General features: G+C 37.8%; 2 protein-coding genes and 1 long non-coding RNA gene across 4 annotated transcripts; 2 read left to right on the top strand and 1 right to left on the bottom strand.

The window, feature by feature from the left end:
• Positions 1-2716: 2716 nt before the first annotated feature.
• LOC129354522 (uncharacterized) lies at positions 2717-3799 on the top strand. The gene is made up of 4 exons (XR_008605160.1): positions 2717-2814; positions 2985-3086; positions 3163-3191; positions 3479-3799. It is a non-coding gene; the product is annotated as an uncharacterized LOC129354522 (long non-coding RNA).
• A 1087-nt stretch (positions 3800-4886) lies between these two features.
• On the top strand, positions 4887-9202 carry LOC129354510 (fibroblast growth factor receptor 2-like). Its single transcript, XM_055023970.1, has 7 exons — positions 4887-4965; positions 5257-5556; positions 5883-6167; positions 6258-6398; positions 6995-7029; positions 7312-7377; positions 7568-9202. The coding sequence occupies exons 1-7, from the start codon at positions 4920-4922 to the stop codon at positions 7670-7672; spliced, it is 978 nt and encodes a 325-aa protein (XP_054879945.1). The 5' UTR covers positions 4887-4919; the 3' UTR covers positions 7673-9202.
• Positions 9203-9523: 321 nt separating this feature from the next.
• On the bottom strand, positions 9524-22744 carry LOC129354507 (cytochrome P450 2K4-like). 2 transcript variants are annotated; one of them, XM_055023967.1, is made up of 14 exons: positions 22482-22744; positions 21616-21778; positions 21403-21552; positions 21053-21213; positions 20780-20962; positions 14534-14713; positions 13717-13879; positions 13504-13653; positions 13154-13314; positions 12888-13070; positions 11899-12040; positions 11595-11779; positions 11359-11500; positions 9524-11289 (listed from the first exon to the last, which is right to left on the bottom strand). In XM_055023967.1, exons 1-14 carry the CDS (start codon positions 22686-22688, stop codon positions 11102-11104), a joined length of 2358 nt encoding a protein of 785 aa, XP_054879942.1. In that variant the 5' UTR covers positions 22689-22744; the 3' UTR covers positions 9524-11101. The 2 variants fall into 2 exon arrangements, 1 of the variants encoding a protein (XP_054879942.1); XR_008605159.1 differs by lacking the exons at positions 9524-11289; positions 11359-11500; positions 11595-11779; ... (3 more) ...; positions 13504-13653; positions 13717-13879 and adding exons at positions 16686-16771; positions 16869-18058; positions 18128-18269; positions 19358-19542; positions 19656-19797 and having other exon boundaries at positions 14554-14641.
• Between the last annotated feature and the right edge of the window lie 1416 nt (positions 22745-24160).

Here is a 24160-nt window from a genome sequence, read left to right on the forward strand (position 1 = left end):
ACTCGCACCGACTACTTCTCATCCCCAGAGGGCAGCGTTGTCTGGCTGAATGAAACTGGAAGTGTCCTGTTGAGTTGAGAGACGTTTCAGTCCTCAAAACTGCTGAACCTGTCAGTTTGTTCAGGTCAAAGCAGATGTTCGCTTCACCTCTGCATCCTCAGGTCAAAAACACATCCATCATTTTCCCTGTTTGAGCTGCACTGCTGGAAACCATCGACCAAAACATGTCAGTCAAATACAGTAAAAATACACAGTTACTTTGTGTATTTGGGTCAAACATTTCCAGACTTTATTCATATATTAAAATGTGTTAAAATCCCAGAACATTATTTCTGTTTTTATTCAGGATTTAAATGTATAGCATCTTTCAGGCACTTCAAATTATTTTCTATCATAAAAACACAAACATACAAAGTCATCAACACGGTAACCAATTGAAACAGGTCAGAGGTTCAGGTCAAAGTTCGTCCTGCTCTCTAGTTTCCAGCTGTAATAACTGAAGATGTGCTGCGGTGAGTCTTGACCGTTATTCTTTGGGTCCAAAGATAACTTCATTTTTGTTTCTGTTCAGTTGGAGAATGTTGTGACACATCTATTCATTTATCCATTCAGTGCTTGGATGGGTTCAAAGGTCACCTGGTGACATCGTTATGCAGATCTCTGCATCGATTGCTAATCTTATTTCCTGTTCCTGAGCTTTTAGATAGGATATAGACGTAAAATAAGAGGGGTCTGAGGATTGAACCCTGGGGTTCCCCACATGTGACGTCTCACCACTTTGATGTGAAACAACCTATTGAAACACAGACAAATAAAAACTCCTTCAGTGTGGAAGACAGACTGATTTGTTTTCGAATGAGAATAAGTTGCAAACGGGAAAGAGCAACTGCTGCTTTAATTAAACCAGAGACATAAAGGAAATGACAAAACTGGCTCTCTTAAAGAAACAACAACAACAAAAAATCCCCAATGTCAAAACAAAAAAACAATGTTTGATTGATATAAAAAAAAGAATGGCGTGAATATTTCTTCTATGACACAGTTAGTGTGACTTTCTGTATCTTGTTGTCATTTTTTCTAGAAAAAGGCCAAAAGGTCGAGTAATTTCAAAATAAATGTGAGTTTTCCACTGAGTCATTTTGCTACATTTTGTCAAAGGAAACCTATATTTACATACAACTATTGCACATTAGTGTCTCTGCAGTTTCTTTTCCTCTGACTCAGACACCAGAGCTCATTTCTAAATTAAAAGTTAAAAATATAGCAAACACACCCCAAAGGCTCTGATATATTAAGTTGTCACATTAAAAACAAATAAAGTAAGTTTGACTACATTCAATTGATCACATGAGACAAATTAACTCCATTTAAAGTTGGCGCTTTGTTTCCTGTCATCAGTGAACGTTGTCTCACCACAGTGAGCATCTGTGCAGGGAGATAAAGATGCTTTCACAATTATTACACTTTTACTGTTATTCTGATTCAGATTATTCTGATGAATCAGATGATAAACTGGTGTTGGAGCTGCAGGATTAGATTTCCTCTTTCAATGGAAGATTGGATCAATTTAGACTTTCTGCTACACCTAGTGATGAAAAGCTTGTGTTTAATGTGCATTAACACAAGTGTTCGGTAAAAAACTCGGCCTATGTCCTGTTCAAAAGAAGTTACCGGTATGGAAACCAAACGACGTCATGCATGGTGGGTGCTGCTTCATTTATAATAAGAATTAAAGAAGGAAGTTGCATCGTCTTCACTCTGAGGCTGAGAGAGTCGAACGTCTGGCGGCGGCTGGACCGACAGGAAATGGCCAAACTGGAGATATTTCTGCTCTCTGTGCTGCTGGTTGAAGGTAAACATTGAACTTTTCTAAAATGTTGAATTTTTCAGTTATATTTTAAAATGAAAATGACATAAAATGGATGTTTTATGTAGAGTTAAAATAAAGTACAAAAATATGAATCAAACTTCACTGTTTTCAGCTGATGTAAGCATAAAACTCTTCAGATTTTGTCTTTTTCTTTCAATAGGTATCAGTGAACCTGATTTCTATCACACAGTTGGAGATGAAGTTGTTTTACCTTGTGATGGTCCATCTTCTTCATCGTGCAGCAGTGTTATATGGCTTTATAACGACATTGTTAAAAGTCCAACTGAATCCAAAGTCACAAATGGAAATATCAACCAGAAGTCAGTTAATGCTGCCCGGCTGAGTTTGGACACTAAATGCTCTCTGATCATAAAGAACATCATTCCTGAGGATGCTGGACGTTACACCTGCCGGGGGAAAGGGAGCGAGGACAGCCTGGTGCATCTGAGTATTTTATCCAGTAAGTGTTGTCTACTTACATTTTTTGCTCATTTCGAAATAAAACACATCAGTGTGCATGAAGACCTCTCAACCTGTTTTTTTGTTACTTTTTTAAAGTCACCATAATACTTTAACAGAATAGTCATGAAGTAAAAAGTGATTATGAAATATCTCTTGATATATGATATATATTCTGCCACCTCGTTTCCTTCCAGTCTCTCCATTTCCACCTGCTGGTGATGCAACAAAGGATGGAAATATAAATCTACAATGTTCTCTGTGGAGATTTTTAACGACCATATGTTCAGATATCAGACTCGTCTGGGTGAATGACACAGGAAGTGAACTAGTTGGTGAAGATGTCACCATCCAGAAGATGGTGACATCACATATCCGGTGTGTTTCCTCTCTGACTGTGAAGCCTGTGGATAACAGATACACCTGCCAGTTCTTTGAGGGAAACAGAATCAAGATAGAAACTCATTACACACCTTCATCTACTGGTAAGGGACTTTGTCTTTAAGTATTGAAGGAATCCGGATGCATCTACATGTTTTAGCTTCGCAGATGTCAGGATGTGTTTTTAAGTTGAATTAATCTGCAGAAGTTCAGCTTCTTCCTCCACTGAGACTCGTGATCCAAACATGAGGTTGTTGCTCCGTCTCCTCCTCAGGCCCCCCCGCCTCGTCTCCTCTGAGCTTCATCATGTCGACTCTGAAGATCACAGGACTAATCCTGATGGTTGGAGTCACTGTTGGTATCATCAGAACCAGAGGTGAGGAAACTCAGCTGCAGTGGAGACGATTTACACACTTCTTACTTTAATCACTTTATTCTGTTTTCCACTGCAGGAAGAAAAAAGCCTCAGAAAGACATTAATGTAAGAAACAATCATGAACAATACATTCATAGACCTTTAATATGTAGATTATGCATGACAAACATGATGTAAACTGTATTGATTATTATATTTTTCCCTTTTTAGTTTTTACCTTAAAACATGTTGGAAGATAAGCACTTCTGGTTAAATCGTGTAAAACTGTCATTTTACATAAATATTAAACTTATAAGCTGTTTTTTTTTTCTGTAGTATCATTTATGACGTTCATCTTTAAACGTTCATTTTGTTTCTGTATCTATTTTAGTTGATGTCTGTTTTTCTCTCAGGTCCGTTTTGCTGCTGATGACGACGCAGTGAATTATGAAAATGTTGGAGAACGTTCTGCTGCCGCCGCTCTCCACTGAGCTCCATCACATCAGCTACAGTTTATTAAAAATGATGCTTTTTTTGTGCATTGCTTCCATATGTATGAGTGTCTTTTTGTTTTTACTTGTTTCCAGATTAAATTGATTAAGGTATAGGTAACAGATAAATCTAATATCAGTAAAATGACCTATTTTCAATGAAAGTTCAAGATCTTTTTCACAGAGAAAATATTGATAGCTACCACAAACTAAACAATCAATAGGAGTTTCCTATTGACTAAATAAAACTCGAAACATTTCCACTACTGTCTTGTGTTTGAAGACATCTTTGGGAAATTATATTGATAATAAATAGATTGTTTACTGCAGTCTGCATTAAGTCTACTGTTTTTTCAGTTATAACTCTTCGAATGGCGCTGTGACGTTTCCAAATCGTATAATTTTGCTAGAAAACAAATCAAAACCCAGTAATTTTCCTATCCTGCAGAAATTGCTGTAAAGTAAAAAATTGCACAATTGTAAGGATCCTGAACGTGACGCTGTGGAGTAGTTCTGAATGTTTCTGGATGGTGATGCAACGTGAATTCTGAGATGTGAAATTGAATATTTATTTTACCATCACGTCCAAATTCAGAACCACTGTGCTTCATTTGCACTGAGTGCAGAGTGTGTTTGATTTTAAAAAGAACACATGGATTATAATTTACATTTAGCATAATTGGAACATTGTTAAAAAACACACGACTTGAAAGGACTTGAACTCCTCCTGACTCAGAACTTGACTTGATTTGACCATCTTTACTGGAGACTTTGAATGCAGTGACTTGGTCCCACCTCTGGTCGAAGCTCCGCCTTTGGTTTTTTGTTTTGTTTTTTGGTTTATTTAAACTTTTCTTTGCCTCCATGTTCCTTGAGTTAACAGACGCCATCATTTGAGCCACTGCAGGATAAAACTTAACAGTTAAACAGCAGCTTAAAAACCTAAAGGAAGTTTTTACCCATCATTAGTAGCTGGTATCATTCAGCTGAAAACACGGCGGATGCTGGTTTTGCTGGTGCAAGCTGTTGGCTAATCTGAGACATTACAACACTTTGCTCTTCCTCTTTCATCAGAACATTGAATTTATTTATGTTTTAAGACTTTCTGTAACACAGGGTAAGTGACAAAAAGCACAATGATGCCTTTGGATCGTTTGTGTTTTATATTAACATAAATTTGTTTTTAGAAATATGGTCTTCATCCTGTTTTGTGAAAAATGATGAGCTAATGGAATGGAAACCTAATGACATCATGCATGGTGGGTGTTGCTTCGTTCAGAATGTTAACTCCAAGAAGGAAGTTGCATCGTCTTCACTCTGAGGCTGAGAGTCGAACAGCGTCCGGCGGCTGGACTGGCAGGAAATGGCCAAACTGGAGATATTTCTGCTCTCTGTGCTGCTGGTTCAAGGTAAACATTGAACTTTTCTAAAATGTTGAAAGTTGATGAATAGCCTTAGGAAGCATTTTCAGTTAACTTTTTAAGGGTTTGTGATATGAAGGTCAGTTATATTTTATGAAATGAAAACTGTCTTGGTATTAGACTTCAAATCTTTTAGATGTCAGAAGAAGTTCTGAAATGAAAATAAAGTACAATTAAAATATTTGATTTGCTGACTCATTTATTTTCTCTTTTGTTCATTGATGTTTTCAGCTGATGTGAGTATAAAACTCTTCAGATTTTGTCTTTTTCTTTCAATAGGTATCAGTGAACCTGATTTCTATCACACAGTTGGAGATGAAGTTGTTTTACCTTGTGATGGTCCATCTTCTTCATCGTGCCGCAGTGTTATATGGCTTTATAACGACATTGTTGACAGTTCAACTAAACCCAAAGTCACAAATGGAAATATCAACCAGAAGTCAGTTAATGCTGCCAGGCTGAGTTTGGACACTAAATGCTCTCTGATCATAAAGAGCATCATTCCTGAGGATGCTGGACGTTACACCTGCCGGGGGAAAGGGAGCAAGGACAGCCTGGTGCATCTGAATATTTTATCCAGTAAGTGTTGTATTTATTCCTCCTAATGCCATTTTAATATCAAAAACCAGTGTGTGTGTAGGTGTGTGTGTGTGTGTGTGTGTGTGTGTTGGTGTTGGTGTGTGTGTGTGTGTGTGTGTGTGTGTGTGTGTGTGTGTGTGTGTGTGTGTGTGTGTAGAGCTGTTGTAAATGACATTCAGCCAGCAGTATGAATCCTCTGTCTCTTTCAATAGTGCTCTATCAAAACAATCATGAAGTGGAAAGTGGCTGATAAAAGTCTCCACTGGAGCAAAAAGTTATTTACTGGTTAATCTGAGACGTCAGTTTTATTTCCCGTTTCCTTCCAGTCTCTCCATCTCCACCTGCTGGTGATGCAACAAAGGATGAAAATATAAATCTACAATGTTCTCTGTGGAGATTTTTAACGACCATATGTTCAGATATCAGACTCGTCTGGGTGAATGACACAGGAAGTGAACTAGTTGGTGAAGATGTCACCGTCCAGAAGAGCAGTTCACATATTCGGTGTGTTTCCTCTCTGACTGTGAAGCCTGTGGATAACAGATACACCTGCCAGTTCTTTGAGGGAAACAGAATCAAGATAGAAACTCATTACCCACCCCCATCTACTGGTAAAACGCAAATAAGGATAAAATAAAAGGCAAAACAGAGATTTTTTTTAAAGAATTACATTCAGCTGTTGTTTACTCTTGTGAGCTCAGATCAGACTCAGACGGATCCGATGTACATCATTGGACCGGCGCTGGCAGTGGGGCTGCTGCTGCTGGCTGCCATCGCTGCTGTTCTCATCAACCACAGGAGGAGAACCAAACCGTCAGACGAGCCCAAGAACTCCACTTCAGGTTTCATCACTCACTCGTTCACTCGTTCACTCGTTCATTTAGTTTCCTGATTATTTTTGTTGTTGTTGATGTTACTAGATGAGATGCTTCATGAAATGTAATAAAATCATTTACGTTTTGAAAACAAATGAGCTTTAAACATCTCGTGTCATCACAGGTAGTCATGGGTTCCTGTTGAGTTTTCCCAGCTCCATTTATAGAGTTTAATACAAGATTTAAACTCTGATTAATTTTAAAAACATGTAATAAAGACCTGGGACTAAAATGTTGCTCAGGTTCAGGATTGTTCGTAGAGATGCATCAGTCAAGCTTTCATTTCACTGAAAAATGAAAAAGTGGAAACAGATTCTAAGGTTATTATATTAAATCAGAAAAAAAAGAGGAAATTACACATTTATGCCGATTTATCCATTAGGCCTGTATATTTAACCTTTCTGCTTTATTTGAATTGTTTTACTAAATATAAAATGAATACAGTAAACTCATTCCTGTGTGGGAAGATACAATTCTGTTTATCTGCCTTGTAAAGCCACGTATTAATTATGTTAATATAGAAATGGTTCTAACTTAAAGTTGTTCTTGAAATTCTGTTCCAGACGTCAGAGAAGCAAACAATCAAATTCACCAAAATGTGAGTATCTTCTAAATATTCTCTGTTTTCTTGTCAATGATAAACGTCACAAGAAATTTCTTTACCAAAATGGTTTAACCGTCTCGTTAAAACGTGTTCACATCTGATCACTCCGTGTATTTAATCAGATGCCGTATCATGATATAATATAGTTTGATGCCAAGTCATAGTTTTAAACATCTGCTTTTATTTAAAGCTTATAATCTGCAGTATCATAATGTAAATTATGTGTAGCTTATCAATTGTTCTCTGGCATTAAACCAAATTAAACTTTGTCCTCAGGTGGAGTTGCCGTCCACGCTGACGTACGCATCGATCGGCCATTTTACTCCAAGCTCCCCTCTCAGGGTAAGAGTGGGCGGGTCTCTGTGGTTCAGCTGATGTTCTAGTTTCACTCGCTTGCATGAAAAGGGCCGCATCACCAAAACTAAAAATATTAGAAGAGTAGAATCTCCAAATATAGCTTTGTTTCTATGTTTCTGATACTACGATAAGAAGTTCTGTTCATGCTGTGAATCGTGTGTTTTGATTGGTCCAGGTCACAGTTCAACACGATGCGGTCACTTATTCTGCTGTGAAGCCCAAAACGGAGACGGACTTCGATCCCGACGGTCTCTACAGCCGCGTCAGCGAACCAGAATAAACCAGACAGGATGACATGAATTATCATGACGTTGCATTGCTAAGACTCTTAAAAGGAAGTGGTCAGTGTGTTTGTTCTTAAACGGCCATGTACCGTAGTTCTAGTTTATTATTAAGGAAGTGCAACTATGTTTTTTTTCTTTGCATTTAAGATTTCATCACAACAGCTGCATTTCTGCTCTTTAAGAAGAAGTAGCAGCTGTTAGGAAACTACTTATGAATCAAATGAGGAGATCAATAAAAGCCATTTAATCCCATCATTTAGTGGGAGGATGTGACTGCTTTAGACTGGAATATCCCAAACAAGACATCAAATTAGTGGTTAAAATATTTAGATTGTTTCTGTGTGATATGCAAGAAACATACCAAATGTGGTTGCAATTAAAAAAGGCAACTATAATGGTTGTTGTGATTAGTTTGCTAGTTAGCTGAAGATTTTTTGCCTCAGACTGATAGAATCTGCAGATATTTTGTGGAAGTGGTTTGGCAATTTTCCCCACAAACAGATTATGTGGAAAGCAGAACGTTCTCACATGGTTATTACAAAAGATGAATCTGTCATAAAGAAAGGGTTAACACCAAGTGTTAATTAGCATGTTAATTAGCACAATCAAAAACAGTTTAATCGTATTAAAGTTCTTAAAAATGCTCTGCATCTCTTCCCAGCAAATGTGACAAACGTTTCTGAATTTTTTTTAGACTTGGGAAGTTTTAGCCGAGTCTGCATTATGAGCTCAGTCAAGATTTTGGACAAACTTCATTCTTCATGTTTTTTTATATTGTCTTTAACAATAAGAGATTCTCAGTTATGTAACAAGATACATTTATTTTATACCTGTTTTTTTTTCTCTGTCTTAATAATATTTTGAATGATTGTGAATTCTGCATCTTTATTATAAAAAAAGACAATGCTTTATTTAACTTTTCAGGGTTTTTACAGAAACTATGTAAAAATTGCCAAGGGAGGAGATTTTATGTTATCTGTTTGTTCAAATGAGGAAATAATTGATTGATTAGTAAATAGAGTGGCTCTCAATTCATAATAAACATCAATTAATAAAAGAAAGAAGTATTTAGTCTCTAAATACTTCAATAAACAAGCACATTTTGAAATAATGCAACATAATGTTGACCTTTGAAATGATCGAAAGTCCAAAATAATTAAAGAAACAGTTTAAAGGTTGTGTTTTCTGCTAATTGTGTCTCTTTCTAGATCAAGGTCATTATTAGAGTAATTGCTGCATAAACTCAATGAACAGTTTTGTTTTGTTTTCCATTAAAAATCCTTTCTGACCACCTGCTTCTGTCTCCTGTCTGCCCACTGAAGCCACAGTGGGTCAGTGCAGTTCAAAGGGTTTTGTTTCTTTCCACTGTCGCCACATGCTTTCACACAACGAAGGATGGATGACAATTTAAAGACAGGCAGGTTATAAAGCTTCGTGAATGAACTAACATTAAGACTGATTTCAGACTGACTGGCTTCTGCATGAATAGAGCTGAATGAGTTTTTGTTGTAAAATGAACTGAACCTCTTTGCGTGTTTGTAGTAAAAAGGTTTTGGTTCCTGGTGGTTCATGGCTCCATTGAGCCTCTAAAGCTAAACTTAGAGTTCTGTGGGCCGAGTCTCAGGTCAGCTAGTAACGCTTAGCTGATGTCAGTGAATATTGTGAAATATTGCACTTCTTCTTTTAGATCTCTGAAAGTGTGGGGGAAATCATGTTGCAATAATTTGGTGTAATTCCAAAACAAGACAATAAAGTAAGTTTATTTTTTTCTGCTTTGTTCAAAGTGAACATATATGCAGGTTATATATCTTTATAGAAGTCTGAAAGAAAGTGTCATTAGAATAAAACAAGATGGATTTTGTTTTTATTTTTTGCAGGTATATTTCTTCCAGGAAGAGGAAACAACAAAAATATCTTCAGATCTTGCGCTGTGAGCGGACAGGAAATTAACTCTGCTGTTGGTGTTTCGGTTTGAAGGGAAGCATTTCTTCAGGTATTAATTATAAAAGACTGTTTATTCTTTGCTCCAGCAAAATGTGGCTCTTCTGAAATAAACTTTACCTTTAGAACAGAACATTTTCTAAATACTCCAGTTAACTCTAACTTATTTTGAACTTAACTTAGCAGAACAGTTAGTTTAAACTTAAAAGAAAGTTCTGAGTTGATATATTTAATTGTAAATAATGAACTCTTTAGTTTCACTTCTAGATTAAGTGTCAATGATGCTTTTTCCTGTTGTCTTGTTTTTTCAGATTCATGTTATCAGACATCTTGGTGACGTTTCCTCTGAGCTATAAAAATGTTGCTGCACCAACACCGCACTAAACTTCAGGAGTTAAACCTTTATTACAACAAAACATAAAAATTTATCATCTTCTGTTTTCTGATTGGTAACAGATTTATGGACAGATTTAGTTTTCATCATTTTATGTCTTGATTGCATTTGAAGTACAAATAAATGAAACCCTCCAATTTCTATATGGATTATCTTTGCTGCCACTTTGTGGTAAAATAGAGTAAGCGGTGCAGCTTGAAAAGTAATATTTACTTTCTTATTCACTGATAATCTACCAGTTCGATTAAAAGCAGCATTCAACATCTCCTTTCTCCAACTGACTGGGTTTGAGACGATTAGTTATTTAACTATGTTATGCAGTATTATGAGAAACCATGAAGCAATGAAAGAAACGACAGTCCAGCTCACTTTTAAAGTCTCTGAATATCCTCAGATCTGCTGCTATTAGCCAGAGTTCAGATGCATGAAAGGCTTAGCATATAATAAAAACTGAAAAATATTTCCCAATATTATATTTTCATAGCTATCACTGTACATCTCAGGCATTTCATCATTTTGATTTCTCAAGTTATTTTTGAACATAAAAATCAGTCATGTTTTGTAGAACAAAGACCAGCGATTGTACTGAAGAGATTAGACAAATATGTATTCCAAGTATTATTTCACAGTGCAATTTATTTTTGATAAATTAATACTCTGTAGTTTGACTGAATTGGATATCCATGAGCTTGTGGAGAATTGATTATTAGTATGTTTATCAATTACTGCATTAATAGATATTTTAATCATTTGCAAAAGTAAAAAATTATGGATTTGTTGATGGTAATCTGAGGGAACCTGTAATTACAAGTTTCCTTCTACAGAATTATAAATAAAATCAGGTTTATTTCAGTGCAGTCCCATGGATGTTTTCCAATCCAAAGAAGCAGACCTTCTCTCTGCCGCCAGGAGGAGATGTCAGGTTGTATCGCTGATGTCGCCCAAATGAACAACAGGTGAAAGACAGATCTCTCTCTGATCTCCCCAACCCCAGAGTTTTAAGGTTGCCATTACAGACCTTCCTTACTGAAACTCCTTCTCTTCCTACTACTGGGACCAAAGTGGATGTTTTCCTCATATAGACTCCTCCTTAATTTAAAGGGGTAACACAGAGCGTGTGAGGTTGAGGACTCAGAGTACCACCAACTCGTGGAGTTACATCGAGGTCTTCCTCTGTAACTCCAGGTGGAGGAGAAAATCTGAAGTGCTGCAGGAGCGTGGCGAAGAAGATGAAAAGCTCCATTCTGGCCAGACTCTCTCCAAGGCAAACCCTGCGACCTATGAGAAACAGATCCTCAGCCAATGCCTGTAGAGTAAGGAACTACATGAGACTTTAATCAGGCTAACCTGCTGAAAAAGGCATGAAGGCGTCTCGCTTGAGGAACTTCCCATCTTTGTTGAGGAAGTTGCCTGGATGAAAGACGTTCGGTTTCTCCCATTCGCTCTCATCTTGCAGGACCGACGTTAAAACCGAAATCACTGGAGTTCCCTAAAAAACACAAATCAGTCATCATTTACATGCAATATGTTGAAATATAGGAAAAAAGACTGTTGATAATCCACCATCAAGCCTAATTTCTCACCTTCTCAATAAAATGACCTTGGAACACGACGTCTTTGCTCGTCCTGTGAGGAATTGCCAAAGGAGCGATGTTGGCCACTCTCTGTGTCTCGTGGATGACGGCGTCTGTGAAAGGCAGGTTCTGTCTGTCCTCAACCTGAACCTGCCGACTTCCAATCACACTCCTCAACTCCTGCTGGACCTGGTCTGAAAGGTCAGTCAGTAAATGACAAGGATACAACAACTCTTTAATTTATTTGCAGAAACCGTACGATTTGTAGCACATTGTTCTATTTTGACATAATCTAGAAGGAGATATTCCTGACCTTGTATTTTGGGATATTTGGCCATATACAGGAATGCCCATCTCAGGGTAGTCGATGTCGTTTCAGTTCCAGCAGAGAACAGGTTCATGACTGTAGTCAGCAGGTTGTCGTTGTGGTAGTGACTGTCAGTGATCCCAGATTCCTGCAGAAGATCAGATGATATTTAGAAAACCAAAACGGTTCGATGTGGATTCAACGGCTAACGCGTGTCATCCTGAAGTACTTTCCCAGTCGGTTAGCTCAAGTAGAAGGTATATAAAATATTGTAGTAAAATATCTAAGTTATTAGTGTAGTAAGAATGATTTATAAATATGTATTATGGAGAAACTATAAGGTGTCGATCCTGTTGGAGCTTCGGGGTTGGAGCTCCACCGTGTGCCAGTCATGCATCCAGGTTGATATACATCACTGGATAAAACGGTGACTATCAGCAGCTATAGCTAATAGTGGGACATGCTCCATTACTACAGATTGGGTAATATGCCCACAACTATTCTGTTCCTATGGTTCAGTAGTTGGAACATCAGTATTGAAAAATGTTCAAACATTTTTGTGCTTGAACAAAAATGTTTGTTATTTAATTAATCTAGTTTTCAGTCCAGTTTTTATAGTTCGTTGAACTTTTAGGAACTAGTCTGACTTCAGTGCTTCACAGTAAAAAGCAAATAACAGTAAAACAGGTGAAGAACAACTTTAAACCACTCAGCTTCACTCTTATTGCACAGGCATCCCCATTGCCATAGCCACCAGCTGTCAACTGCTCCGCTAGTCCTCAATGCAGAGGATATCAGGAACATCAATATGCAAACATTTGTGGAACCAGAAAAGCACAAACTATTTCTTTATGGTTTCAGGCTTGATGTTTATTTTGTGATTATTCTTAACAGGTGGCCTGAACACCAGCAGCGGTCGATTAGCCTGTGAGCATCCTGAGAGAATTCACAGAAATTTATGCAACATTTCCCTGGAAGGTAATGAAGGTTCTGACCTTGTGTTGCTGTTGACGGATGAGGAAAGCGTCTGCAACTCCTCTGCACATCTGTGGACTGAGAGTCTCTTTCAAGCGGTTCAGCAGCATCAGATGATGTCGTTTATTGGCAGCAAGCATATCGATCATTTTCTTTCTGGCTGAAAACACCAGTTTGCCAATCTTTGGGAACATGCTGTACAGCTGATGATGAACAGTGACTTCATTAGGCCTTGTGTTCAGTCCAGAATTAACAGATTTTATGCTTTAAAACAATCCAGTCACACCTGTATTGCTGGTGAGCCCAACAGTTGAATGGCTTGGTTTGTTCGATTTACTATGGTATTGAACTCTGGATCCTCATATTCAAATCTTTTGCCATAAACCATGGAGCAGATTATATTACAAACTGCAAAATTCAGATGTTGGGACAAATCAAAAGCTTCACCTGCAACAAAGGAACCAGAAAAGCATTATTCAACACTTTATTAACTCTATTGAGAGAATTGTTTTACTTTGACGTTGGATTGCAAAGAATAACTCTGAGTTAACTATAATGCCTCAGGTTTAAGAACAAGGTTCTCATGGTGAAATCTTGCAACAATAACAGTGATATCTTCTTCCTGTCTGCTGTTACCTTTAAACTCCTTTAACTTCTGGGTGAGGAAGTGACATTCCTCAACGATTTTCTCCTCACATACTTTCTTTCCCATCCCAAAGTCCTTCAGGTTGGTCAAAGCAAAGCGGCGCATTTCCTTCCAGGATTCGCCATTGGCCCACGCAATACCTGTTAAATACAATAAGTCAGCAAACTCACTTCACTGGATGTGAATTTGTAGAGATTCGGTACCATGATGCAGGTTTGCTTCTTTAGCCACGATGGGAGCTTCCCGTTCTCCAAACTCCTCAGCATAGCTGACAAATGCTTCTTTCACCGCCTTATACCCAATCAGGACCACTGTCTTCTTTGGCCCCATGTGGACAGTGAACACAGATCCATACGTCTTAGAAAGCTATTTTGAAGCCAGGTGTGCATGGAAAAAAGAATATGCAAATCAACTCATTTCTCAGAAACCTCGGCCCTCATTTGTCAGTAAATATCTTTTATTTGCTTGACATTGTGCTTTCTTTCACCTTATACATTTGAAGATATGTTCAGCATCAGGCTTCACCAGCATGAAGCCTGATGCAACTTCAGGCTTAGCATTGCAAGATTATTTTTATGCACCAGAAACAGTGACAGTAATGGAGGATTAAGCGAGTTTTATAGAAGACACATTGAACTGGGCGTGAAGGGGAGCTCACGTGTTGCACCATCTCTGTACCTGCCCATCAGCCTCACGCTATTATTTCCAAATTACAATGACCGCTGAAGTTTATTTTATTTTCTTTAACACAGAAACATGGTGGGCTGCTGGTGGACCTTCAGACGTAGCAGGTTTTCTGCAGGGAACTCTGAGCCATTAACTTTTTACTTTTCTACTCCCTCAGCAGTGCTTCAGTATTTGTTGATGTTTATCTGCTGTCTTCACAAAGCCCCACTTCATCAGTTTAACATAATCAGGCCTATTATATAAAAACAAGATATATAATAGTTTAAAAGAAGGTAAATTGTAAAAATGTATGAAATACAGTTGAGAGGAACGTTGAGATCAGCTGTGTCTCACCTTCAGGAATGCTAGGTCAAGTCTCTTAACATCCAGCTGCAGCAGGTTGCCAACGATGGGAAGGGGTTTTGGTCCTGGTGGTCCCGGTCTGTGGCCCTGAGGCCTGGACTTAGAGAGAATAAAGTGAAACCCAATGAGGATCAAAACCACAACCCCTAAAACTGAAACTGGGCTCCATGACTGGAAAAAAACCTCCATCGCTCCCATGACTGCAACACGTTCAACAGCTGCTGCTGTGCACCAGCTGTTGTTCTAACAACATGTATTTGAGGTTGTTAGAAGCAAAGTCCAAGGTGCAGGTGGAGGTGGAGCCGGTGGTTTACAGCAGGAAGTTTGGAATATTGTGTTTTTTCCTCCAAAAATGATTTGCAATATTTCATATCAGTTGTCAGAAACAACCCAAGTAAGCTGTTCATATTAAGACACTAAAAGAAAATGAGTCCTGAAGGTTCTGGTGGCCCTTATAGATTTATATTAACTTTTGTCAGGTGGATTTAATTTGGCTGGTTGAGTATCTGGTGCTCCACTGCACTGAAACCAGACAGAAGATTTATTTTTTCTTGGAGACGTGATCTTAGACAGAACTGGGCTTCTATCTAAGAGCCCTGATTTACCTTCAAAATAAAAGCACTGATGTCTAAAGAGCCACACCAGACCCAGACCTAAAAAATAGCTTTTATTGTTCCTTTTTAAGACTTAGCGACATTTTCTTTGCAAAATCACTTCATGTTTTTTTGAAAATGCAAGCTTCAGTTGAAAACATTTCTGATTTTTAATAGTTTTAAAAAACATCATAAACTTAAAAAAGCAAACGTTTCTTAAGACAGTTTATGATCCCTGAAGTTGCAACATTTTACAGCTTTTTTAAAAGGTTTTATTGGCTCTGTGCCGACTTCATTTAGGAGTGATGAAATTGGAACATGGGTAATGAGAGGGAGAAGACACGAGGCAAAGGTCATCAGGCCGAGTGTGGAATCTGTGGCAGATGCATCGACGACTGAGGCCTCCATGTGTGGGTTATTACAGCCAGCCCAACATTTACAGTTTTTAACTTAATCTTATTTTGCAGGGTTTTGTTTAATTGCATAATTTTATCTCTCTGATATTTTGCAAGTTTTCATATTGTGTCATTCTACTGTGATAACATATTTTTCATTCTTAAGGGGAAAAATCTGTCCAGGCTGAGATTCTTTAACTGCATTTTATTATAAACAAATAATTTGTTTAGTTCAAAGTTTAAAAGAGCTGCAAAGTTAAAGAATGACAATAAACTTTGACATTCTGGTTTCTCAACATGAATGTTTATTTTGCTCAGATCATTTTTCCATCTCTTGTACTTTGAATTCTCTCAGGTTAGGGTCAGGGTTAGGGCCAGGACTCAGGACTCAGTGATGTCAGCACTGAGGTCACTCTGCTCCAGTACACACAATTGATGTGTTTTTGGATCAAGCTGATTTCTGACCAACAGTAGGCCTCTTAGCACCTTCAGTATTAGAAGAGTACAAATATTTTAAATTAAGAAATGTAAAAATACTCATCCAGTTGTTTTCCTTAATAAATTATTATTCATTTTGTCGCATAGCTAGAATTCAGAAGGAATACCAGTTTTTAAAGTGGAGGTAACTTTATATTATTAGTAGTTTTCAACGTTGAGTTAATTTTTTCCTAAGCCTCCTTTTTTTTCTGGTTTCCTGAACTTATCTCACTGATGTAGATTACAGCATGTAACTGCTTAGAGTATAAACAAAACATTTTTCCTAGATAGTCTGCAAAAAACAATTGTATTTTATTTTGACATTTTATGATCTGTGAGGTGTTTTTACGTTGCTCAGCTGCCATCTAGTGGACAGATGCTGCATTTTTTTAATATTTTTGTTGGAATCAACAGCATATAGTTGAAACAGAAACAGATCATCACTAAGACCTGCGGTTTAGAATTAGATTTGTGGTAAATAATAAAAAAATAAATAAGTGGTGTAGTTTGAAAAGTGATATTTACTTTCTTAATCGCTGCTAATCTACTATTTCCATTAAATCCAAACACATTTCTTCCTTTAAAGCAGGAAGCATTTTAGATAATCAATTAATTTATTAAAATATGTCATGCAATATTATGAGAAACCATGCAACAATGAAATAATGTCCAGCTCACCTTTAAAGTCTCTTTGAATATCCTCAGATCTGCTGCTATTAGCCAAAGAGCACATTGTACTAGATTGAGTTCAGGTGAACAAAAGGCTTAATATGTAATAAAAACAGACAAATATAACTCGTTGTTAGATTTTAGTAGGTATCACATTCAAGGCATTTCATCATTTGTTAGGAAACCTCTTACCTTAACAGATTCTCTCACTAATGTTTGATGCACTGGACCTGAAAGAATAACCTGACCTAGATTACACATAGAAGTAAGTTATTCTTGGCAGGATTGATTGAAAAAAACAGACGTCCTCTTCTCTGAAATGTAAAGATTTTAACTACATGAACAGATATACTTCAATTTACTTTGCAAAACATAAAACATTTTACTAACAGTTTTTGTTTTGAATTTTACTGTAAACACACAAAATCAAGCAACCATCTATTCAGACAAATACATTTGGAGAGTGTTAATTAGCTTTACCTAACACAGATTTCCTTGTACCAGAATATACAATACATTTTTCAAACAACAATATGAGAAATTCGGAAGGAATAAAAGGGGAAATAACCCAAAGAAAGTTCTACAGTAATTTGCATAAATACATAAAGACCAGGGATTGTATTCAGCTCTAAATGAATGAAGATGAATTTAGAGTAATTGACACTTTGTATGTATTCCAAGTACTAATTGGAAAGACAACTTTATTTTGATGAAGCAATGCTCTGTAGTTTAACTGAATTGGATATCCATGACCTTTTGTAGAATCGATTGTTAGCTTTTGACAGATCCTGTCCTGATGCAGCGGTTCTGTAAAGAGGGTGTGTTTGTCTTGGCTCCAGATATTTTAGTTTTCCATCACAGATTTTGTGTCCTGAAACTCCCCCTCTTCCTACTGATGGAACCAAATTGTTTTAAATGCAGTGGATTATTGATTCGGCAGTTATACCTTAACCAGCATAACCATCATTCCTTTCAAAAGAAAAAATGTCATTTAAAGGTAGCTTAGCCTGTCCACAAACAATAACTTTGACTTGATGAAGATACAAAAAATCTGAATACATGGTGATTGTGATTAATGGTGGATATTTGTGGAGTAAAAAGTTCACATTAAAAACAAATTTTCTCTATTTTAGGACATTTACTTTGATTCCTGTTAGGTATAAAGGAATCGTTTTTTCTCTTATAGGCTCCTCCTTAATTTAAAGGGGTAACACAGAGCGTGTGAGGTTGAGGACTCAGAGTACCACCAACTCGTGGAGTTACATCGAGGTCTTCCTCTGTAACTCCAGGTGGAGGAGAAAATCTGAAGTGCTGCAGGAGCGTGGCGAAGAAGATGAAAAGCTCCATTCTGGCCAGACTCTCTCCAAGGCAAACCCTGCGACCTATGAGAAACAGATCCTCAGCCAATGCCTGTAGAGTAAGGAACTACATGAGACTTTAATCAGGCTAACCTGCTGAAAAAGGCATGAAGGCGTCTCGCTTGAGGAACTTCCCATCTTTGCTGAGGAAGTTGCCTGGATGAAAGACGTTCGGTTTCTCCCATTCGCTCTCATCTTGCAGGACCGACGTTAAAACCGAAATCACTGGAGTTCCCTAAGAAAGACAAATCAGTCATTATTTACATGACACATTTTCAATTCAATTGATTTTTGAACACATGGAAATGAGCCCACCTTACCACTGATTCCAAATAAAAATTAAATGACATGAAGTTACCTGGAAACAAAGACAATTCCTCTCCCCCAAACCTGTTTGCTTCACTTCCATATCCAACAGGAGTTAATTAGGTAAACCTGAACTTCAAACAACAACAAGAAGTAATCTGCAAGACTTTATCAACTTCCTCTTAAAGTGACTCAGCTGAATTTCTAATTATCTGAAGATGGTGAAGAAGAGACTGATCAATAACCCAGTGGAGAGGGAGTTTCAGCAGCCCAGCACAGAAGCATGAAAATCTTTCTCGACGGTACAATGGGTAAGACAATCCTTGCTTCTGCTAATTAGCCTTGGATGATGAAAGCTAGACTGTAATACTGCATTGACCTTTCTATTAAACTCCATATTTGAGTCGAACATCATCCCATTTGATGGATGCAGAACCAGACAAGTCCAATAATGCAACAGCTCCGCTGCATCCCACCTCAGTGAACTTTCACAGAATGTTCTGACTGTGTAATCATCTCTTCAAACCTGATAGATTCTGTATTAAAAAATCTGGTAGAAAATAATGTACATCAAACTTTTTCTGCTCTACACATAATAAAAACATCCTGCTCCAAAAGCAGATCAAAGAACCAAAATCCAGAGAGTACAGCAGTGGTCTCATGATGCAATAGTTAAACTAAAATCAACATAGAAACTTATGGATAAAGTTAGTAATTGTGGAGCAGATTGACAGTGACACAGAAGTCAAGGGAACATGTGGGAAAATCCAACAAAGTAACAGTGAACTAAAGAGTGTAAATGCAGGTAGACAAATCAGTCTTTTTCAATCGTCATCATTTTCCCACAATGTCAAATTTTTTGGCTTGCTTGTTCTATTTCAATTCTAATCACATGAAACACTTTGAATTGCCTTGTTGCTGAAATGTACCTTTCATGTAAACTTGATCTGACCAGTCAAGCTGGCAAAGCTTATGAATTAAGTTCATGTTAATACACCCTCAAGTGTACATTCCTACCTTCTCAATAAAATAACCATGAAATGTGATGTCTTGGCTAGTTCTGTGAAAAAGACCCAAAGGAAGGATGTTGGCCACTCTCTGTGTCTCGTGGATGACGGCGTCTGTGAAAGGCAGGTTCTGCCTGTCCTCAACCTGAACCTGCCGACTTCCAATCACACTCCTCAACTCCTGCTGGACCTGGTCTGAAAGATCGAAGTCAGTAAATGACAATGGCACAATACGCTATGCAGAAACCAAATGACTTCTGCTTGTTGTCCTATTGATACAAAATCCAGAAGTAGATCCTCCTCCACACCTTGTATTTTTGGATATTTGGCCATGAACAGGAATGCCCATCTCAGTGTAGTTGATGATGTTTCAGTTCCAGCGCTAAACAGGTTCATAATTGTCACCAGCAGGTTGTCATTGGTGTAGTGACTGTCGTTGAGCCCAGACTCCTGCAATAGATCAGCTGGTTTTCAGAAAATCATCCAAAAGCTCATTGAGAGCGTTTTGAGAGTTTGTGTGCTCAAAATATGATTGTGTCAACAAAGTTATAAAACAAGCACAAAGCAATTATAAACAGCACAAAAGAAGAAAGATGAAAGCTCTGTTCCTTGATCTGCATTAATGTTTTGATGCTCCATTAAGTATAGAGAAAGTTCTAATTCACAAAAAAGTAAACAAAACAAGATGAGGAACAAGAAAGTAAATCCAGGAGCTTGGCTGACGGTTGCAGTGTGTTGTCAACTAGCACACATTAGCTTTGAAGCACATCAGCTCTGTTTACAAATGGGCTACAGTGCTGGACCCGAAGTTTGTTTTCTACTAGAGTCTGGAAGCTAAAACAAATGCAACCAGAATCTGTTTGTCCTTTCAGAGAGAAAGGACAAACAGGAAGGACAAACATGGACACTTGGCATGTACTCTAAGCTCAGCATCAGTGGCATTTGGCTGGTCAGTGGCCAGTATCCATGTGCTTTTCATAGCTGAAAAAGCTGTTAGCTTTTCTCCCTTCGCAGAACTGGCAGCCAGTAATCCGCGCTCTTGGGGAACCTGTAATTCCAAGGTTCCTTCTGCAGAATTCTAAATAAAACCAGGAACCAGGTTTCTTCCTTTGGCCAGGAATATAGATACTAGATAAACAAAACCGTAATCTTTATATCTCCTCCAAAGCTCCTGAACATTTAATGACTCTCTCTGCCAGGAAAGGGGGGTGAGAGGCTAACCCACTTTGTCCTCCATGTTGTCCTAACAAATGACGAGTGCAAGCAGAGATCCACTGCTGATGCAGCAATGCTGCAAACAGAATGAGTGTTGTCTCAGTCATAGGTTTTAATCTGCCCATGGTCAGAGTTTCCTTCCTGAAACACACCCTCTGTCTATTGAAGCTGAAAGTAGATTAATGCAGTGCATTATGGGATTTACAGTCATTCTGACCTTGTGTTGCTGTTGATGGATGAGGAAAGCGTCTGCAACTCCTCTGCACATCTGTGGACTGAGAGTCTCTTTCAAACGGTTCAGCAGCATCAGATGATGTTGTTTATTGGCAGCAAATATATCTCTCATTTTCTTTCTGGCTGAAAACACCAGTTTGCCAATCTTTGGGAACATGTTGTACAGCTGATGATGAACAGTGACTTCATTAGGCCTTGTGTTCAGTCCAATGGTAAAAGAAGTCATATTTTTTGCTTTTAAACAGTTTAATCACACCTGTATTGCTGGTGAGCCCAACAGGTGAAGGCCTTGGGTTGTTCGATTTACTATGGTATTGAACTCTGGATCCTCATATTCAAATCTTTTGCCATAAACCATGGAGCAGATTATATTACAAACTGCAAAATTCAGATGTTGGGACAAATCAAAAGCTTCACCTGCAACAAAGGAACCAGAAAAGCATTATTCAACACTTTATTAACTCTATTGAGAGAATTGTTTTACTTTGACGTTGGATTGCAAAGAATAACTCTGAGTTAACTATAATGCCTCAGGTTTAAGAACAAGGTTCTCATGGTGAAATCTTGCAACAATAACAGTGATATCTTCTTCCTGTCTGCTGTTACCTTTAAACTCCTTTAACTTCTGGGTGAGGAAGTGACATTCCTCAACGATTTTCTCCTCACATACTTTCTTTCCCATCCCAAAGTCCTTCAGGTTGGTCAAAGCAAAGCGGCGCATTTCCTTCCAGGAGTCGCCATTGGCCCACGCAATACCTGTTAAATACAATAAGTCAGCAAACTCACTTCACTGGATGTGAATTTGTAGAGATTCTGTACCATGATGCAGGTTTGCTTCTTTAGCCACGATGGGAGCTTCCCGTTCTCCAAACTCCTCAGCATAGCTGACAAATGCTTCTTTCACCGCCTTATACCCAATCAGGACCACTGTCTTCTTTGGCCCCATGTGGACAGTGAACACAGATCCATACGTCTTAGAAAGCTATGATGAAATAGATAAAGAGAAAGTAACTTATATTATATTATGTGGAGGAGGAGTTCAATAAAATAGCAAAGACAAAACTAAAATGCTGAAGAAGAAACATCAAAATCAATACATCAACTCTTTGTGCATCTTAGCAGAAGGCCCAGCCACCATAATTAGGAGCAGTAATTCAAAAATCAAATGACCCCTGGAGAATTCCAGACCCAACCCCAAATGGCTCCCAAGGCCCCCAGTCTATCCACAGCCCCAACCATAACCAGAGGGCCTCATCTGCCTCCCAGATGGCAAGGTTCTTGTTCTGCTGGAGGGTTCTACCTGTTTAAGGGGAGTTTTCCTCTTCTCTGTCACTGCATGCATGCTCAGTATGACAGGTTGCTGCAAAGTTAATTAATGTCTTGATGCAAACTGCTCTGTTTCCTTAGATGGAAAACTTTGAATAATAAAATAAACTGCAATGTTTGATGAGTAAGATCAACTGACCCAGATGAGTTGATTTCCTTCATAATACTAGAATACTATTAGTTGCACAGCATATAAGTCTTTTAACATAATCAAGTTTTAGTAAACAGAGGCCCATTTTTTTGTTCTGGGCAAGCATGGATTAGAAAAACAAGATATATAATAGTTTAAAAGAATTGTAAAAATTGTAAAAACATATGAAATACAGTTGAGAGGAATGTTGAGATCAGCTGTGTCTCACCTTCAGGAATGCTAGGTCAAGTCTCTTAACATCCAGCTGCAGCAGGTTGCCAACGATGGGAAGGGGTTTTGGTCCTGGTGGTCCCGGTCTGTGGCCCTGAGGCCTGGACTTAGAGAGAATAAAGTGAAACCCAATGAGGATCAAAACCACAACCCCTAAAACTGAAACTGGGCTCCATGACTGGAGAAAAACCTCCATCGCTCCCATGACTGCAACACGTTCAACAGCTGCTGCTGTGCACCAGCTTTACTGTTGGACATGTATTTGAGGTTGTTAGAAGCAAAGTCCAAGGTGCAGGTGGAGGTGGAGCCGGTGGTTTACAGCAGGAAGTTTGGAATATTGTGTTTTTTCCTCCAAAAATGATTTGCAATATTTCATATCAGTTGTCAGAAACAACCCAAGTAAGCTGTTCATATTAAGACACTAAAGGAAAATTAGCCAAAAGAAGTCTTTCTGAAGTTTAACACGCTTCAAAAACATACAGACTTCAAAAATATACAGTAAAGACTTTTCCAAGTAACTGGAAAAGTCTTTATTCAGAAAGACTTTTCCAGTTACTTTATGGAAAAGTCTTTCTGGGTAAAGACAACATTAAAATGTCCCCTGCATGGAGAACACACATGAATTGCTCACGTGTGATTTTGATTCTTTCCACAGAAAATATCTTCAGACCCTGAAGGTTCTGGTGACTATCGACCACCAGAACCGATGTGTATATATAAATATATATCTATATTACGATTTGTTAAGTGGATACCTGCATACAGATCTGGTGCTCCACTGCACTGAAACCAGACAGTTTTCGGCCCTCTGCTTAAATTTGATCTTAGACGGCACCAGGGTTTTACACCTTCATAAGAAAAACAGTCATTTCTAAAGAGCCAAACCAAACCCAAACTACAAAAAAATCTTTTTTTAAATAGTCGGTTTCTGGAGACATTTTATGATCCCTGAAGTTGCAACATTTTACAGTTTTTAACTTCAAGGTGAGCAGCTTAATCATATTTTGCAGTTCTTCTAAACGGCATAATTACATATCTCCACTATTTGGCCCTAAAGTGCAAGTTTTTATATTGTGTTATTCTATCAATTTAAGATTAAGAAATGTTACAGTGATAGATATTAAAACTTGCATTTAGGGCAAAAACAAATATTTAAAATGGAAGAAACTTTCCAGGCTGAGGATGTTGTGCTGCTTTATATGCAAACATGTTGAAGCTGTTCTGAACTAGCCAACAATAATTAATTAAGTTCAAAGTTTAATAGAGCAACAAGGTTAAAGATTTGCTGTAAACTTTGATATTCTTGTTGCACAACATGAGTGTTTATTTAGCGCAGACCATTTTTCCGTCCCTTGTAAGCTGAATCCAGATCTTTTAGGTCACATCAGAGCTGAAATGTTACGTTTTACAGTTGATCCTTTTTTTTTTTTTTAAGGTTTTATTGGCTCTGTAGGCCTTTATTTGGTAGTCAATTGACAGGAAAGTGGGCACAGTTGTTACTTTTTAACTTGAGACATAATTTGTTTTGTAAAATATCACAGGAATACATATAGTGTGCAAGTTATTAAGCCAGAGGAACTTTATTGATGAAAATTCAATACAGTTCAAATAATAGAGAATCATAGGAAACTTTTTAGTTTTTGATCAGGTAATGTTTTGTTTTTTTTCCTCATTTCC

Source organism: Poeciliopsis prolifica, unplaced genomic scaffold, assembly GCF_027474105.1.
Source record: "Poeciliopsis prolifica strain line A6 unplaced genomic scaffold, Auburn_PproV2 SCAFFOLD111, whole genome shotgun sequence".
NCBI classification, from domain to species: domain Eukaryota; kingdom Metazoa; phylum Chordata; class Actinopteri; order Cyprinodontiformes; family Poeciliidae; genus Poeciliopsis; species Poeciliopsis prolifica.